Source organism: Lottia gigantea (assembly GCF_000327385.1).
Source record: "Lottia gigantea unplaced genomic scaffold LOTGIsca_7, whole genome shotgun sequence".
NCBI lineage: Eukaryota > Metazoa > Mollusca > Gastropoda > Lottiidae > Lottia > Lottia gigantea.
The window spans coordinates 1,551,297-1,571,202 of NW_008710370.1; the positions used below are offsets into that span (position 1 = coordinate 1,551,297).

The following is a 19,906-nucleotide window of genomic DNA, read 5'->3' on the forward strand; positions in this document are numbered from 1 at the left end:
CTGTTTCTGATACGATGAATTGGAAAGAATTTCTTTAACTACATGGATAACAGGTTATTATATCTCAACATATTTCAGTGAACAGACGGTGACCTGTACTGAATGTAGAAGACAGTTTTGACGTGTGGAAAACAGCTGTTGTTTCTCTCTCCATATCTATGTTATGCTATAAAAAGAGCTGTTCTGCCCATGAAAAGGTGCGAAATCATAATTGAAAAATGCAAATTATTCCAAAGTTATCCCTTTCTCCAACATTTACAAGAAAGATAGTTGCTGTAAAGCCCGGACAACCTCTTAGAGCTATACGAGTAATAATGATTTGGGAGTGCGGTAATGTTTTAGTTGAATAACCTGATTGTATACCAAAACTAATGGAACTCAAAAAAAGAGCAGTCAATGTCACACTTTATATCCCAGCTGCTGATAACCCTGCATAATTAAATTATGTGAACCAAATTCTGTGAAAGAATACCATTCCAGCTGTTCTTCAAAATTCACACATATTTTGTTAAAAAAAGATGCAAAACATCAACAGATGTAGACAGACCCCGGCATATATTGTTCTTGATAAACAATTTTGTTAAAAGGACAAACATTGAAATATATCTAAATGTATTTGACATTAAATATATAACTATTAGCCATATTCACGATATCAAGCTACTATTACGAACTTCTTTCTTGTACACTAAATGCATCGATTTGATTGGATATTCACATTCCTCTATCCAGCATCCAGTTCATCTGTTCATAAACGGGTAATGGACCTATAACTGTCTTAAACGTAACATCCATAGATGAATAAATGTACAGTTGAATTGAAAATTTCAAGAAACATGCATTTTATGCACTTTCAGATTTTCTAACCGTCATATTTGACCTGTATATTGCTTTGTCTCGTATCAGAAAGTGTAATTTGTCTCTTCAATAGAAGGTCTATCATATCTTCTTTGAAGAAAAATTTGATTAGATTTCCTTCAAATGTCAAAATGAATCTGTCGATTTTTAGTATTTAAGTAATTTCCTTCCACTGGCTCATTAAACGTTTAGTTGGACATTTTCAATTAATGCTACTCGGCGCTGTGAACTTGGGCGGAATTCGTATTAGAAAACTTAAAGTAGCATTTCGTTTGATTTTAGCTTTGATATGTGATATAAACTAGAATTTCCCATTACGTAATTTGAATGTTACCGGTTGCTGCGGACATTAAAAGTGAATGGTTATGGCATTTTATGAGAAAATTGTTCAGACATCACACGGATTAAGGGAAAGTAATGGTATAATCTTCAATAGTGGCAAGAATTAATATTTCCTATAAACCTTCTATCATGATTAAGTTATATCATCCAATCGTTTTTATATTGTAATATAATGATTTTTCTATCGTCTTAATAAAATAACTTCTTTATAAAGTGCGGGAAAGAATAAGTGATAATGATATGAGCTGAGACTAATTGATCTGATATTCTCAAAGATCTTTTGATATCGCGAATGAAGCAAGGTTGAGGTGTGTCTCAATATGATTTCAAGGTCGTTAAAATCAAGTGATTTCTCGATATGTGGAAAAGAATTAATTAATTTGCCATTACGGAAGGATTTTTGAGAAGTTCAGAAACATTAAATTGAAATTTTCATCTAGAGACTAAATAATATATTGATGTGTCAGCTATATAAATCAACTTATTGTACATGACGAGTCTACGGAAGCATATTAGGGCCATTCATTTTTTTTTTTTTTTTTTGAATTTTCAAGTTAGAATGTTGAATTTAGTATGTTGAAGTTACTAACTTGAATTTTCAAATTACAAAATTCAAGATACTAACTTGAAAATTCAAGATACTAACTTGAAAATTCATGATACTAACTTGAAAATTCAACACACTAACTTGAAAAGTCGTTTAATTTTCAAGTTACTAACTTGAATTTTCAAGTTACTAAATTCAAGATACTAACTAGAAAATTCAAGATACTAACTTGAAAATTCAAGATACTAACTTGAAAATTCAACATACTAACTTGAAAATTCAAGTTACTAAATTCAACATACTAACTTGAAAATTCAACATACTAACTTGAAAATTAAACATACTAGCTTGAAAATTAAACATACTAGCTTGAAAATTCAAGTAACTAACTTGAAAATTCGAGTTGCTAACTTGAAAATTCAACATACTAACTTGAAAATTCAAAAAAAAAAAAAAAAAATGAATGGCCCTAATATGCTTCCGTATGAGTCGGTACCACCTGATAATATTAATCTTATTCTTTTGTTTACTCATAATGCTAACTAAACTTAACTTTACTCAGCTAATCAAGAATCAGCATAAGTTAGACTGGCACTAATGCCAGATAAGTCTGGGTCAATCAGCAGCCAGTTTCTAATCGAATTAACCCAATTGGTTCTTCGAGAAAACGGTGCCTGTTTCGCCGGATCCTATTAGAACGACAAAATAGGCACGGCGCGTTCCTGTTTCTGCAACCGTAGAGCGGACGTAGCACCGCATACCATGCACTGTATGTTTAGGCCCTTTGGAACCGACATAAATGTGCTTTATAACTCATATTTTATTTAAAATAATTATCAGAGGCAGGATAACAAATAATATAACAAGATATTTTAAAGATACTTTGAGAAAGAGTGATAAATATATATGTAGATATAAACATTGCAGATTAACCTGGTTTAGGTCTACCAGAACATCTCTAAATATAACTATATAAAATAAATATTGCTTTTCTAGTTTATTTTTCTTTTCATGGCCATTCCCAAATACATACGGTAGGTATGGTTTTCTATTATTTTCACTCAGGAAACGTAAAACATAGCTGCAACCTGAAAATTGAAAGTTGCTAGTCAGGAAATGTAATATACACATAACAACCTGGCTTTAAATAATTCGCCTTGAGTCATACATTCACTGTGGTTTATGATTGACCTTCTGCAAAAGAAGAATTTTCCCATTTCCCATTATCGCAAAATCCTCATATTTGACATAAAGTGGCTCAACTAGATGAGTGGGGGTCGTGGACCTCTCCTGGGAGCAAACAGGCGGGGGCGAATGGATTTAGTCCAACCAATCCCTATGGTAGTTGAGCCACTGCCAACATGAGATAACGAACTGTTATCTGTGGTTGCATGTGTATTATTGCATGATTTAATATTTACTAATAATATAATATATATGTAATTATTATAAAAGTATGGTGGGTTCTACAATGCGTCAAAATCTGCTGAGAAATGAACTGCAGGAGCCACAATTCCAACCTGTTTAAATGATAGATCATTGCCAATACCTATAACGTTAAATAATTTATTTATTGGTGGTTGAGAAGTACAAGTTACTATTACTAACCAAAGGCACTGGCGCAAAATACATACGGTAGGTATGGTTTTCTATTATTTTCACTCAGGAAACGTAAAACATAGCTGCAACCTGAAAATTGAAAGTTTGCTAGTCAGGAAATGTAATATACACATAACAACCTGGCTTTAAATAATTCGCCTTGAGTCATACATTCACTGTGGTTTATGATTGACCTTCTGCAAAAGAAGAATTTTCCCATTTCCCATTATCGCAAAATCCTCATATTTGACATAAAGTGGCTCAACTAGATGAGTGGGGGTCGTGGACCTCTCCTGGGAGCAAACAGGCGGGGGCGAATGGATTTAGTCCAACCAATCCCTATGGTAGTTGAGCCACTGCCAACATGAGATAACGAACTGTGATCTGTGGTTGCATGTGTATTATTGCATGATTTAATATTTACTAATAATATAATATATATGTAATTATTATAAAAGTATGGTGGGTTCTACAATGCGTCAAAATCTGCTGAGAAATGAACTGCAGGAGCCACAATTCCAACCTGTTTAAATGATAGATCATTGCCAATACCTATAACGTTAAATAATTTATTTATTGGTGGTTGAGAAGTACAAGTTACTATTACTAACCAAAGGCACTGGCGCAAGGTTAGGGTTTTTTTCACAACTGTTGTGTTAGGTAGAAATTAGGGTGATTGAAAGTTACTATTCAATAAAAGGCACTGGCACATGGTTAAAGTATTGTTAACAATTATTGTGATGTTGCCATTTAGTAAAATAATTTGCCTTGCCGAGATGCGCCTTCTGAGCAATTGTTGACGGATTGACTTACAATATTATAGGCCTGCACAACAACGATGTGAAAGATCGTTTAAACTATAACAACCTGGCGTGGACTAGAAACAAGACTGGCTAGCACATATACTTATACATTTTTAATATAAAATAAATTATAACTTGATACAGTTACATTCTAGATCTGTAGAAAAAACATGGGATTAAAATGGACAATTGTCATTAAATAGCCGTGTGGGTGAAAACTGTCACAGAGAAGGTTTATGGCATATATAGGGTAAACCAGGATAAAACAACAACTGTGTTAATTTCAGGTTTATTCTTAAAGTACCAAAGCTAAGACCATCATATTTTGAACCCATAATAAATTGAGCTATCAGACGCCTTCCAAAAATATACGTTGAAACACGTGGAAAAGTAGCATTGTTAACATTTTCATCGCAACTTAAAATGTGTGACTTCAATCATGAACAATAATGATCTTAAGTGTCATGCGATGACTGCAAATAATATATTTAAATACAGTGGGTTACAAAACTGTTTTGCGAAAAGTTTACGCTGAAAGTTGCGGATTAAAAGTATTTTTATGGAACTACATAATTTTTCTCTTTCTTTCCACAAGAATGTGTTCTTGTTGGTTTCGGCTTGCAAAAGGTACATATAGACCAAAACTCAGGTGAACAGAATGTAGTAACAGAATCTTTCTATTTTCTTTACTGTGCTTATAATGTAACTTTAGTCAAAAATACGCTAAACAGATGTTTAATGGGGTGAAAACTCGACACCAAACGAGAAAAAAGTTTGTGTTTTTCTAGCAATATTTCTTTCATGTGGTGTTCCAGTCATATCGAAAACTATCTTGCCAAAATGTGTATTGCGGCAATTTTTTTTTTACACGAGCCATGTTTCATAGGGCCCTGGTGTAATATAGAATACAAATTATTGCCTTTGATATACGAAACGCTTTCAATTATTAGCTCGTTAACACACTAGAATTCACAGTATTCAATGGATTAAATTTTGTGAAATTTTGTGTCATTACAACCCGAGGATGAACATCAAAAATTGGAGAACATTAAATTTTAATATGAGTAATAGCCCTTGTTCTTCGAAAGATTTTTTTTCATGTAGTACTAGAGGAAGGTACAATTCTGGATTGATTTTGGCGAAACTTGGTGAAATGGTTCATTATTACCCAAGGATAAACTCTATGAGAATAGAAAAGGACAACATTTAATCAGTAATTTAGTTATCAGTCCTAACTTTTACTACCAAAAAAAGAGTATTCTGTACTGCCCATGGTTCAGTGACTATAATTAGTTGGTATGTCTACTGTAAACAATATGTCATCAGGTCTTTACATTGCAATAAATCTGCCCAATTAAAGTTTCAAAATAAAGTTCTGCCCTAATGTTTAACCAGTATCATATTACATACATACACATCTTTATGACCTCCCTTACAATAACTTTTCTTATTGGCCTTCATTCAATTTTTTTAGAACCATTCTATAAACTCCTTGGTTTCTTTTGTATCTTGTTTTGAAATTATTCAATGTAAATTGGAGCATGAATAGACTTCGCCTATGGACCCCACTGAGCCCCCCCTAAGTGGGCCACAGGGGACCCATCGACCATCTATGGCGCTTCAGCAATTTAAGTCAAGAAAAGCAGCGATTTAGTTCATTTACTTACTTACCCTATTTTAGACTGCTAATTTTATGAGCACAGATTAGAAGATTTGGATGCATTTCCTATAAGAACTTATTCATAAAAATATTACCGGGTACTGTCAAATTATGAGTAACAATCTATTTATCTGAATAAAAACGTTAGCCTCCAAACTTTTTATATGGTTTTGAAATGCGAAAACTTTGCAACTTTTTAAAAATTGCAAAATTTGATCACATATAAACGTGTGTTTCTATAGTGATCAGATTTGTTTGTTGATATTCCTGATTGATAGGATTCTGATTTCTGAAATTTTCACGACTATCTTCTTTTCAAAGAACAGAGTTTTGCTTAAGAGAACCAAAATTTCAAAATTAATCTAGTGAAGAAGGGCTCTATACTAAATTTAGAACATGAAATGTAATACCAGGGTGCCAAGAACAGGTCAAGTCATAGTATCTTCTTAGTGAGGCATTATCAATTGGTGACAAGGTGCTATATAAATTTGTATCATATCTGTCAAAGAGTAATGAACCATCACATTCCAGTTTTGGATGTAATGGCCGCCAAGTGGTAGTAAAAGTTAGGACTGTTATTGCGCTTGTTCTTCTTTCTTACATTGAAGAGTAAATGAACTCACGGCACAAATCACCTTGCAGACGGTAAACCGACTAAGCTATGTCACTGCCAGAAAAAAGGCTTAGAGTTAGAAGATAAGATGATTTGAACACACGACCTAACAGACGACCATCAACCTCCCTACAAACTGAGCTATATAGGTGAAATTTTCAATATCCAAGATTGGACAAAAATAAAATTTCATTAGTTATTGCCCTCGTCATTTAAAAAAAAAGAATATCTTCATTGAAAAGTTCATAATTATTTTTGATTCAGTGCAGTGTTACTAAGTGACATTTTAAGGTTATTTGCCGATTCTATTTAGATTTTCACTTTAAATGACTACGTAGCCTACATGAATGAATCATCTGCCAAGAAACGATTTGTTGTCGTTGATATACACTAAGAAAAGGAGAGGACCTTAAATGGAGCCTTGAGGTACACAATTGTGATGAATGAACATTGGTTTCCTCTTAATGCTATGATGTAAAGTTTAAACAAGAAAGCCTCAAAATATTAGCATCATAAAAACGTGTAAATTGACATTAGCGAGAACATACATACATATAAGTTTCATCAAAATTCTATCAAAACCTCTCTATCTATCCAATGCATAAACCAATGTACTTATTCTATGTTTCGTCAAAATCAGATCACAATTTTAGGCCTATGGCGTTTGCGAGATAATTTTGACTTATTTAGGGTGTCTCAAGGGGAATAACTCAACTGCTCCTCTAAAAATCACAACATTATACACAAACATGCACAGTTTCATCAATATCCAATCGACACTGTAGTCTTTATTGCTATCACAAGGGCATTAACTAAAACACCTTTAACACAAATCGATATTATATTATCACCCTTCTGCTAGAATTAATCACTAGATAGATGTCATTGAGATAAGCAAACTAAATTTCATAAAGTTGGATGACAACTGTACTATTCGTCGCTTTCAATGCAGTCAAATTTTGACTGTTCATAGAGAGACCTTTACAATCAAACACGCCCCAGATCCCAATAAATCGAGACCCATGTACTGCAGGCTGAGCAGGTTAATTAAAGATCTCTCCACAGTTGGAAATGGAAATTAATTGCAGTAGAGTAGGACGAGATCACAATGTAAAATATTTTCGTTGTCAACTTTTCCATCCTGTTTAATGAGTTAGTTTACTTTTATGAAAACGCCGTCAATTCTTTGGAATGTTTCTATTATGTCCTAATAGTGAGATTGTGCTTCTGGGCACCTGTCGATTTCGTGACATAAGAATTGAAGTATTTAAATAAAAAAAAAATTAAAGTTTTACTTGAAACTTCTCATGAAAAAGATATATTCTACTTTCTTGAATAATTTTTATTTTCACGATTACTTTCAGTCGATAGTCTTCATAATTTATGTCAATAACGCCATGGGTAAAATGTCAACAAACTATCTATGTAGCGGTAACATCAAAGAATAAATGCACCTTAAATGGATATTGATCAATTTGAATGGATATGTTGGTCGTTAAATGTTTGTGCTAGCTTTAACAAAGTACCATTTTCTATTGTATTTTATTTTCAGTCGATATATCGTATAATGCGCTATAATCGCACACTGTGCCTTTGTTACATTATTTTAAGTTCTTAATAAAATGATGGTCTAATTGCTCTTGTGCAAACAATTGTAACTTTGATGTCACCGTGATCGGCTTTGAAAAATATTGATAATCACTTAAATAATGTTGAAATAAAAATATGTTTTTTTATGTTTTAAACTTTTAAATTGCGTCGACTTTTTGTATGAAAGTATGAAAACAAAACGTTTTTTAAAATTTACAGAAATACTAGAAACGGCCCTGATGTCTATAAATATAAAGATAGCTTACAAGTCAAGTTTATATACAACCACTGGCAGTTTTTATTTGAAATGACAATATTTAGCAGTAACAATCACCAATATGAAAAATTCAACCATCAGACATACACTATTTCTGGGTAAAACTGAACAATATTACAAACTTTTGTCAAAATTCGGCAAGAATCGTGCCTTTTAGTGTTAACGCAAAAACTCATATAATTTTTTTTTTTTGATTTTCAATAGGGTTCATCCATAGACAATAATAAACAATTTCGCCAAGTTTCATCATAATCCATCAAGAATTGTGCCTTCTGGAGTATTAACAAGCTAAAAATTGAACACGTTTCCGAGAACAAGGGCAATAATTCAAAATTCCATGGATGATTTCAAACACTCATTTTCTCAAAATCCGTCATGCTCAGTTCACACCGACGGCGCTTTGATGGCGCTTTAAAGCGGCGTACAAAGCGGTACCAAAGCGTAACAAAGTTCGACTAAAGCGCCAGGGTCGTTATAGATCGTTGGAAAGCTTTGAGCAAAGCTGGATATTCGGCAAGAGCGCCGAAACTGTTTAAAAATTTTGGGCGCTCTGTCACGAATTGATTAAAGCGCCGAGAGCGTATCCAAGCTTAACAAAGCAAAGCTTAGCAAAGCTTGACTCAAAGCGTAGGAAAGCTTAACAGAGCTTTATGCAAAGCAGTCTTCACGGTCTGTCACCACTTGATAAAAAGCGGCATGAAATCGGCCATTTCGAAATTTTCAAATGCGTAACAGAGCTTAACAATGCACAACAGAGCTTGATAATCGTATCAGAGCGTGATTTAAAGCGTCATAACCGCATCAAAGCTTAATAAAGCTTATCAAAGCGTGATTTAAACCGTAACAAGGCCTGATCAAATCGGGAAATAATTCGTCCCCAAAGCGTAACCAATTCGTATCAGAGCTTATCAGAGCGTAACATTACTTAGGAGATCGTGATATTTTTTGAAAAGGAAAAAAAAATGATGGCCCTTTGCTCGCCGATTTAAAGCGCGGCATTCGCCGTTGGTGTGAACTAGGCATCAAGAATTGCGCCTTCTAGATTGTTTATGAGTCCAAAACTGAACACGTTTTCAAGAACAAGGCCTTATATTTTCTGATTTTTCAGATTTTCAATAGGGTTCATCCGTTGGTAAGTACAAACACTCATGCCAAGTTTCGTCAAAATCAGCCAAGAATTGTGCCTTCTAGAGTGTTTACGAGCTAAACCTTGAAACTAGTCAAAGGGTCTGTGGGTTATTATCTTGTAAAGAAAGTGACTCATTATACCTCCGTGCAATGCTTCGAATTACAGTACTCCGAAGAGTTCTTATGGATAGCCACCTTACTTATCTCGATCCGATTAACAACAAACAATAATGCCTGATTTTAAACTGGATCTTGAAAATATATATAATTAGTCACAGTGGTCAATAAAATTGCAGAGAATTCCCACCCTTGAAGTAAAACGTCAATACAACGTTATTTACATTTCACAGTTTGATTGACAATACATAAAAATTTCGTAGCATAGTTAATATAATAATTTATCAAACCTATTGTAAGATATGATCCAAATATCTGAGATAGCCCGAATTTCTAACCTAGTTATGAGATTTTTGCCCGTAAAACTTGCTTTCGGGGATGAGAGGACGCACATTCGTTCGATCACAAACCTCCCGACAAAACAGTCAAGGCTAATTTTTGTCGTTAGTTGATAATCAAAAGCCACCAGAACTAAAGCTTGAGACAACCTTTCCTATGGAGTGAAAGTGAAAATAACACTTTCACATACTGCTATAATATAATACTGGAACCGAAAGTAGCGATAATAGACTCGAGACTGTAGAGGTAAGGGATGGAAGTCTTCTACTCGTGAAATTTTTTGCGGTCAAGTTCATCGACAAGAGGAATAACATGCGATGGCACACTGTATCCGGACACATTATAGTAAATCATTTTCCATCTGTTTTCATGTTAAGTCTCAATATTCAACCTTCTATAACTTTTTTCAGAAATCTCGTTGAAGACTTTCCAATACGTCACATGAAAACCTGCTTAGTTTCTGGACAAAAATTCAATATATTATGACCATGAAAATCTTGAACTAGCCAAACTGAAAGTAGACCACTACATTTAATCAACATCCATTTGACTGTCACTGAACAATTTTTTTTTAGAATTATCCTTCCGCATGAAAATCTCTCATCATCTCACAAAATCTGAAAGGAAATACAATTTCATACATCAAATTCCAAATCTAGAACAAAAATAAGTCAAAAAAAGGCAGAAAAACCCTAAAGGTACGGAGAAAGGGGATAGCACGGACTACAATCATTAGCATAAAGTTAATTACTGGAGTCCGTCCTATATCCGTGGTCTTCTCAGCGGCAGGTTTATTGTGTGTTCCGTTGTGAACAGTGAATAATTATAAAAGACGTTTTAAACCAAATTAAACGTTAACGGTCAAATAGCTCTAGGCCTGCTAAAGAGGATTTGTATTCTTCGTTATTGCATTCCTTTTCTTACGACACTACAGTATAGCACTCAATGGATATGGAACTTTATGGTCTAAGGTCGATAACTCATAATATCTTTGAGCATGCTTTGACGTCGTTCCTCTTGCTTTATTGTTTCTAGTATTCTGCTTCTGCTTAGGAGAAGAGGTCGTCTCTCAGCTGGCTAAGGTAGCCTATAGATAGTAGGAGAAAGTGTGATGAAAAGATTAAAAATATGATGAGTAAAATATATCTAACACATACCAGTTGTTTACTAATATATCATGTTTGAAGTAGTATTATTAACTGTTAAAAACTATAGCAGCAATCACAAATCATGCTAATGGAAATGACAGACTCTATAATACCCGAACTAGTGCTCTTGAAAATAATGACAAGAGATCAATTGCAACGAAGGAATCCCACGAAATTCATTGAGCAGATTACTCCAGGTTAGGAGTTTGAATCCACAAGCAATTTTTTAATTGAACTATTTTCCATATCAACACGAGATAAAATAGATAGGTTTCAAGACAAGGTAACATACGCCCACCACCAGCTGTCAGAAATGTTAAAGTCTTCATAAAGTGCTTTAAAAATGAATTTTGTCATAATCTTCACAGATCAAACGACATCATTTATTTTTTTTCATTTTGAATTAAAAAACTGGAATATAATTATAAAACATAATTTTGAATTAAAAAAAATGGAATATAAGGTGAAAATACAAGATTTTAATTAAAAATTCTAGAATTATCACCCGGGTGAAAATGCAATTTTTAATTAAAACTTCTAGAATTATCACCCGGGTAAAAATACAAGTTTTTAATTAAAATTTCTAGAATTATCAACGGGTGAAAATACAAGTTTTTGAATTCAAAATTCTTGAAGGTGATAATTCAAGAATTTTGAATTCAAAATTATTTTTTATAATTATATTCCAGTTTTTTCATTCAAAATTGAAAAAATAAATGATGTCGTATACGAACCAACGTACTACCTTAAAATATCGTCATTTTCAAATTTAACCAAGATCTCACCAATATATACTTACATACCAAGTTTTATCAAGGTGGTTCAAAAATTGAACCTCTATTTTTCTTACATTTTAATTTGACCTTTTTTTTTTTACTAGGTCGAGGTCAATTTTTTCCTTTTTTTTTATCCTCTATCGTGTCGTCAGCCTAATTTGACACGTTTTACTCAGTCAAGGGGAATAATTAATATAATTGATTATTACTTAATTCGAACTTGACCAAGATCTCATCAATATATACATACATACCAAGTTTCATCAAGATCGGACAAAAACTGTAGTCTCTATCGTGCCTACAAAACAAAATTAACACAGGTTTACTAAGTCAAGGGCAATAACTCCAAAACTGTTCATTATTATCGTCCACGTGGGCGTATAAAATAATATATCCTAGGTTGCGATCCCTTAAACAGCCATTTCATATAAACTATAAAGTATCGTGGAAAGGAAGAAACTACTTAGAAACTCGTTTAAATTTGATTATCGCCTCGACGAAAACAGATGTTAACATCAGCCTTATCGACGTTAGTACAAAATAACTCAATGCTAAAACCTCTATATCTAATATTTAAAGAAGTTTATTCAAAATCGTATGTAAATATTTAGTCTCATCACTGACCGTCTGTAAAGCTGAATCTACCTGGATAATGAATGGTGAGCTTTATGTTGCAGAGTGAAATTTAACTTCACAATTTTGTAAATTGTCAAATCTATTTTTGTTTGGAAATACTGGTGTTTCTTCATTCATCAATGTACTGAATACTTAGCAACTCTACGCGAGACAACAAAATGTTGTAAAAAAAAATGACCAAATTTCAAGATAAAAATTTACCACGTCCAATTATATATATCCAAATTATTGCATATTGTTCCAATTTTATCTCCGTATTCCCTATGATTAAAAAAAGTAAATGCCAAATCTTAAACTCGACTCTAATTCAACTCTAATCGAGATTGTCGTACTTTCAAAAGTTGTCACTAGAGGAGTACTCGAGTCAGTGGCATTACTAGGAAGTATCTGGTGTACGAGCAAGGGCCACACAATTTTCTTGGGCGGCCACAATCCATTCTTTCACTTTGTAAAATGGTTGGAAGGGGGGTAAAGCCGGGCCAGCTTCTTTTCTGGTAGGGAGGGGGGGATCTTTATGGAACAACAATCACTGGTTAAAGTTTTACGCAACGAAAAAAAACTGCCAAACGTTGCTAAAAAAAATATACAACGTCCAAATATGTACATCCAAATGGTTGTTCTCAATACACATAACTGAAGGCCAAAAGAAACTTTACCACAAGAGTGGCTTTTAACAAAAAATATATAGAAATTTCGAAACTATTCAAATTACATTGCCCAAACACAACAATAACTTATACCCACCACTTCACCGCTCATTGAGGTGGGGAAATCGTAAAAAAGTGCACTATGAGTATAAAAACGGGTTGAATTGCATGTCGGGCTTACACAGCCACGACTGACGACTGGTGTGGGAGGGGGTGTCTGTGGAAAGAAGGTGACTCCGCTGGTTATTGTTAATGGCAACTTGACAGTCCGGGTCACATTGATGCCATTCTCCGTCTGACAACAGTCACATTATCCACATGACATCACCAGACCCCAAACAGGCAGAATCGTAAACAACTTCCTTGGACTTAGAGTCAATTACGTGTTGCTGTGCCTGCATGTTCCCCGACATGTCCCCCATTAGACCGAAACATTGGTTTTTTTTCCAGCTTTCGATAGCTATTTTGGACATCTGCTGTAGCTGACAACTGTCAAGATATCCATCAGAGGCTGCAATAAAGGCAGATGTTTCGGACTCGTCATCCATTTAACCTTCTTGGGCATCATGGGATCGACGTGTTCGTCTGCAACAACGTCCTCCAGCCAGTTGACAGGAACTGACCCGGTTTCTTCCAGAGGAATGACGAGCTATCCCCAGTGACTTCATCAGACGATTAACTTTGTGCGTTGGAGTTTAGAAAGATGTGGGCGTATAGAATGTTTAACTTATATGGTTACTTGATCACCATACTGACAAAAAAACCAATAAAAAAAAGAAAGAAACCTTCATGTCCCGAAAATATAATTTGGTCATATGATTGCATGCAGCTCTACTATGCTGATGTTGCCATCAATCACGTACACTTTCAACTAGCTGCCCGCCTCGAGACAAACTAAATGTAAAAGAAAGTCAATCGAATGAACCAAAATGGTGATTACTCAGGTCGTAAATTTCATTAAAAGAGTTTTTAGTTACTACTAGTCATTTGACCAGATGGTTGTTTGCAGCAGAAATCTTCCAAATTCTGACAGATAGTTCAATTTATGGTTAAAATTATGTCAAAGTAATTGATTAGTGTCTAATAAGGTAACTGGATTATTTAGACGAGGTTGAGTTTTTCTTTGTAACAATTTGTATTTAGTTTAAAAATCATAAATCATAAATTTGACTAAATTTGTCTATTTCTGTCTACACTGTCCAACATTTGTATTACGATGTTTGGTCGTGTACAAAGTTTATTGAGGAAATTATTATTTTTAGAAGGAAAATAATTCAACATGGATGCTTTGAATATAGTGCTGCTTAGTCAGCTATTATTTTGAAAATTTTGAAAGATTCGTCAATGGCTAAAGATTGAAAGAAGAAGTCAGCATTGGGCTGAGTTTAAAAAGATCAGACCCGCTTTTGAAACTAAAAAGGCATCGATGTATTATCCTTTCATGACTTATGAGCAAAGCATTAATTGCCAAGAAGAAACAGTAACTGCAATAGGCGTGGGCGAATCACAAATCGTAAATGCATTCATGATAAGCCTCAGATTTATACATGTATTCATGATAAGCCTCAGATTTATACATGCATTCATGATAAGCCTCATATTTATTCATGTATTCATGATAAGCCCCAGTTTTATACATTATACATATTCACAATAGGCCTCAGATTTATACATGTATTCATGATAAGATTTGTATTCATGATAAGATTCAGTTTTATTCATGTATTCATGATAAGCCTCGGTTTTATTCACGTATTCATGATAAGATTCAGTTTTATACATTATACATATTCATGATAAGCCTCAGATTTATACATGTATTCATGATAAGCCCCAGTTTTATACATGTATTCATAAGCCCCATATTTATACATGTATTCATAAGCTTCATATATATACATGTATTCATGATAATCCTCAGATTTATACATTTATTCATGATAAGCCTTAAATTTTTACATGCATTCATGATGGGCCTCGGATTTATGCATGTATTCGAGATAAGCCTCAGTTTTATACATGTATTCATAATAGGCCTGAAATTTATACATGTATTCTAAATAAAACTCAGATTTATTCAGATAATCAAGATAAGCCTCAGTATTATGCATTATACATATTCATGATAGGCCTCAGATTTATACATTTATTCATAATAAGCCTCATATTTATTCATGTATTCATGATAAGCCTCGGTTTTATAAATGTATTCATGATAAGCCTCGGTTTTATACATGTATTCATGATAAGCCCCAGTTTTATACATGTATTCATGATAAGCTTCGGTTTTATAAATGTATTCATGATAAGCCTTGGTTTTATACACGTATTCATGATAAGCCTCGGTTTTGTAAATGTATTCATGATAAGCCCCAGTTTTATACATGTATTCAACATGTAACTCAGATTTATCTTAGTTGTTTCATAGTACAATAAATGAATTGGACAAGGACCCCACACTGATAAAAGCATACTAATATCATCATTATAAAAAGCATTTATTTACTGCATAATATTCATAATATTAATTTTTTTATAGGTTGAAGTGATTTCTACAAAATGACAAATGGTAAGCTATATAAAATGCTAAAAAAAAAAAAATGATGATTTCTACTATAAATACAAGAGGTGTGCATCCTACTTCTCTCCTGTGAATGATATCATAAAGACCTTGAGAACATAAGACTACATTTTCAAACTATCATTTGCTATGCACAGTTGTAGGAAGCTGGGATTTGCACCTCAGCCCTATGACCTACATACTGTGTAAGGCCAACCTAGAAAAATCAAAAGGTTTACAATGTTAATCAATGCTGGGATCAAATCCCTCATGAGAAAGTGAATTGACCAAACGATATTCAATTTAAAATCATGAGCCTAAATATCATCTTTCAGCTAAAGACAATAAATTTGATTAGTCTGGTGCCATTAAACTTAACAAAACAAATTCAGTAGTTATAATATACATCTCATAAACAACACATTCAAAATTATTAAAAAAAAAACAAAATCAATAAATATTTTACATAATTTCATTAATAAATCGTTGCTCTTTCTTAAATAATCCTACCCATTGAGAGCTGAGTCGAATGGTCATGAGTAGATTACTTATTCAAGGTCATTAAACATTTAACATACCAACTGAGATTGTAACACCTGGTCAACTATATTACAATTACTATTTCATGATTACATTATATTACTTTTGCCTGGATTTAAAATTATAATCCTTTACATTATACAACTTTTAAAAATGAATAATAGTGATTTTCTATGAACATTTTATTACAGAGTTTGTCTCAATATTGACTTATTTTAACTGTATAATAAAATGTTTATAGAAAAAATCATAAAAATCAATCTGCACCAAGATCCATCTAATAAACATGTACATAAAAATACATATAATCTGTTTGACACTTTTATAAGAAAAATGTTGTATTTCTTTTATCAAAATAATATATGATATTTGCTGTATGTTGCTTTTGAAGTCTTGAAAAAGGATCAGGGTGACTGGCAATTCATATCATCTCATCAGATTTGTTGTTGTCAATATGATCAAAATGATCTTGGCAAAAATTGTCTACCTACTAACAACTACAATCCATTGTTTTTTTTTTTTTTTTTTAATTTATTTATTAACTTGCACATATTTTACATTTAAGTCACATATTTTAGATTTGTTGGATGGTTGAAAATTTTCACTCTGAGTGGCAACTAGATCCACTTATCATTTATGTCTTGATGATGAGATATGGAAATTGTGAGTTACTAAGTTGAAATCAACCACACTATGTTTTCTGAATTGAATTGAACATTTATAACCTGATCCTTTCTAATAGTTTTCTCTTGGAATCAGAAATAAGCCTATCAAGTAGTTTATATCATCTTAAAATGTATGTCACTACTCTAACAAGGTTAATAAGTTAATATTGGAAAAAATAATTGGAGATTTTCAATAAAGAAAACACTGTGACAAGAAACTCTGAGAACAACTGGACATATAAAGTTGCAAGAAAGTAGAAATTGTTTGGATTCTTTCAGAGGCTGGCAGTTGCTAACTGTCATTATAATACAATCCAGCTGGTCTCAGATTCTGCAAGTTAAGGTCCACAATAGGCCTTAGAATCACATATCTAAAAGTATATGAAATGAAAAAGAGTTTTTTTTTAATTACATTTCTTAAGCTAATTTCGCTAATGGACATGGGAGAACATCATGAAATGTGCAAATTAACTGACATTGGGTCGTACCTCTTTTATTTACTTGGCAAAATAGCCAAATGAAAATTTATGCTGGAACTAAAATACTTCAATGAATTCAATATTTTTCTGGGACACTTAGAAATCACACAAGACACTGATTTGAACCAGATAGACTCAAATGTTTTAAAAATTATCAAAATATGCTTTCTTCATAACACACTTCACTCACTAGAAGTTAAATAATAATTAAAAGGTAAAGGTTTATCTATGAGATAATCCTTACACAGTCTTTATAAACACATGATTGAACATGATGGGTAATGAACAAGACATTAGTCTATATTATTAAGCACTAAAAAGATTGTTTTCTGAAATGCCATTTTAGAGGTTGTTCTCTACCTTCAATTTTGAAGATCTCTTAATGCATCTTGTGCATTCATGAACATTTCTCTATTATCAGAGTCCATATTGGTATCTTGTACATTTGAAGAATTCACTTGTACATGAGCTCCAACTGTTTGAAGTCCAGTTAAATTTTCACCAGGTATCATATTCATATCTAAAGATTCAAATGATAAGATGTCCTGTCCATCTGCCTTTATTCCTTTATCTTGTAAATATTCTAGTAAGATTTGTGGATCCAAACCTTGAGGATCAAATTGCATGGGGTCAGGTTGTACTGATGGACAGAAAGTTTGTTGTGAAGTTCCAAAGCTTGGATTAGTGGTTGGCAGTGTAGTTTGAACATGGTTTGATGATAATGCCATATTAAATCCACTGCTTGAAATATCATTATAGTTATACGTGTTGACAGTAACAGAACTTGTTGAAAAAGCAGCATCTCCAATATTAGATAAAGAATAGGTCGGTACTCCAGCTGTAAAAGAAAAGCAACCAAATTTTTATATAATATCATTTTGCATACTGTCAGTGAAATAGTTGTTTTGAATTATCCTGATTATTTGATCATCCAAAGACATAAGAGTACCAAATTTCCTCTAAATATAATCATTTATGTTGTCTCTATTGGACTCACAATGGAGTTCTATGTTTGAAGTGTCCTTATGGGACTGAATTACATTGATCACACTAAAGGAATACTACTAGTACCTCTTAGAAATTAGGTACCAAATTGTCAATATCTGATCAAATATTAAATTTGTCACTATTGCACCCACAGGCCAATTTTGTGGTACTTTGTGTAGTACCGGTACCTTCATATTTAAAGTTTATTGTATACACATAACAAGTTCTCAAATCTGTAGCTTATATTGTATTTTTTGTATCCTTATACAATTATCTCTAATTGCATCGTGCCCCAAATTTGAAATGAGTTTAGTTTCAATAGATTTTCAAAAAAAATAAAGTGAAAAAAAATAATGAAACCTGGACTTCTTTTAAGAATCAAACAGCCTGATTACTGACTTCTTCCTGAACTGGCCTAATAATATAGAAGGTAACAAGAATCTTACCACTAGCGCCTGTTTCTTCTTTGATGTCATTTGATGGAAAAACCTTCCTGTTAGCTTTCAATTTGCTTCTCAGACCTTCTTTGATATGGACAGTGGCTCCCCCCATTCTTGGACCAGCGGGGTTGGATATATCTGAAGAGAACAAAATAGAACTCGTAAAAAATAAACAAATCTACATTATGTGTCTTTATGTTAATGACATACCAAAAACGTAAACAACAATATAACTAAACCATCTTAAAAGCCAGCGATATTTCACTCCTTACTACTAGGACTCTACCTCATATTGCTATATCCAACAAGGTGTCTTTATGGGACTGAATTACTAAAGGAATACTACTAGTACTTCTTAAAATGGACATCTTATTTAATGTCTCAAACTTTGTCAATAAGAGACTATATTCATCAGTTTGACTAACTAGGTACCATGACTAAAGAATAGAATCTCTATATAAGACGATATATCTATTCATAGGTTAATGCATAATTACTTAGTATTATGGAATTATTGGATTATAGAGGGATTCTGTCGTATATGTTAGTATCATGTTCGCTGAAAGACTCATTGTGTATATCCTAGCCTTGTTAGTATTTATTTTCTTCTTACCATTAACTAAATTATTCATTCTTTCTGCTTTCCTCTTTCTCTTTTCTTCTATTCTATCTGGATCTAAACACATAAAAAAAAATATATAGAGAGATAAAAAGGCTCACATACAACTTATGCACTTCTGTATAAAATCTAAGTATATTTATATATATATACTTATTCAAATACTAAGACTTCTTGCAAAAATCACCTTAGTATTCCACAATGACAGCACATTAAGAAGGAAAGAAAATAACAACTATTTTTTACAAGGATAACAGTTAAGGCAAGATGACTTATTCAAGATCATCAGGCTATCACATGCCAACAACGAATAGAACCTAAGATCACTATATGGTTGATATAACCAATCAATTGATATCAAGTTTGTCATTGTGTGTGGTTGAATCTTAAGTGACATGGAAATGCGAGTCTACACCAGGAAACAGAAGTAGTCAATTGTTTGTATGGACAGCAATGTAGAAGGTCGACCCTGATCTTGTCTTGTCTGATGTTGTATAGTCTAAGCTATAATAAAGAGGTACATAATCACTTTTCAA

General features: G+C 32.9%; 3 protein-coding genes across 3 annotated transcripts; 1 reads left to right on the plus strand and 2 right to left on the minus strand.

The window, feature by feature from the left end:
• Nucleotides 1-2,035: 2,035 nt before the first annotated feature.
• LOTGIDRAFT_97063 (hypothetical protein) lies at nucleotides 2,036-2,191 on the minus strand (the record flags this gene model as incomplete). Its single annotated transcript, XM_009065462.1, has 1 exon — nucleotides 2,036-2,191. A coding segment is annotated over one exon (156 nt), but the record flags the coding sequence as incomplete, so codon positions are not given.
• A 12,410-nt stretch (nucleotides 2,192-14,601) lies between these two features.
• LOTGIDRAFT_107503 (hypothetical protein) lies at nucleotides 14,602-15,516 on the plus strand (the record flags this gene model as incomplete). The annotated part of the gene is made up of 2 exons (XM_009065463.1): nucleotides 14,602-14,708; nucleotides 15,210-15,516. Coding segments are annotated over 2 exons (414 nt in total), but the record flags the coding sequence as incomplete, so codon positions are not given.
• Nucleotides 15,517-17,686: 2,170 nt separating this feature from the next.
• LOTGIDRAFT_154958 (hypothetical protein) lies at nucleotides 17,687-19,437 on the minus strand (the record flags this gene model as incomplete). The annotated part of the gene is made up of 3 exons (XM_009065464.1): nucleotides 17,687-18,162; nucleotides 18,758-18,889; nucleotides 19,365-19,437. The coding sequence occupies 3 exons, from the start codon at nucleotides 19,435-19,437 to the stop codon at nucleotides 17,687-17,689; spliced, it is 681 nt and encodes a 226-aa protein (XP_009063712.1).
• Between the last annotated feature and the right edge of the window lie 469 nt (nucleotides 19,438-19,906).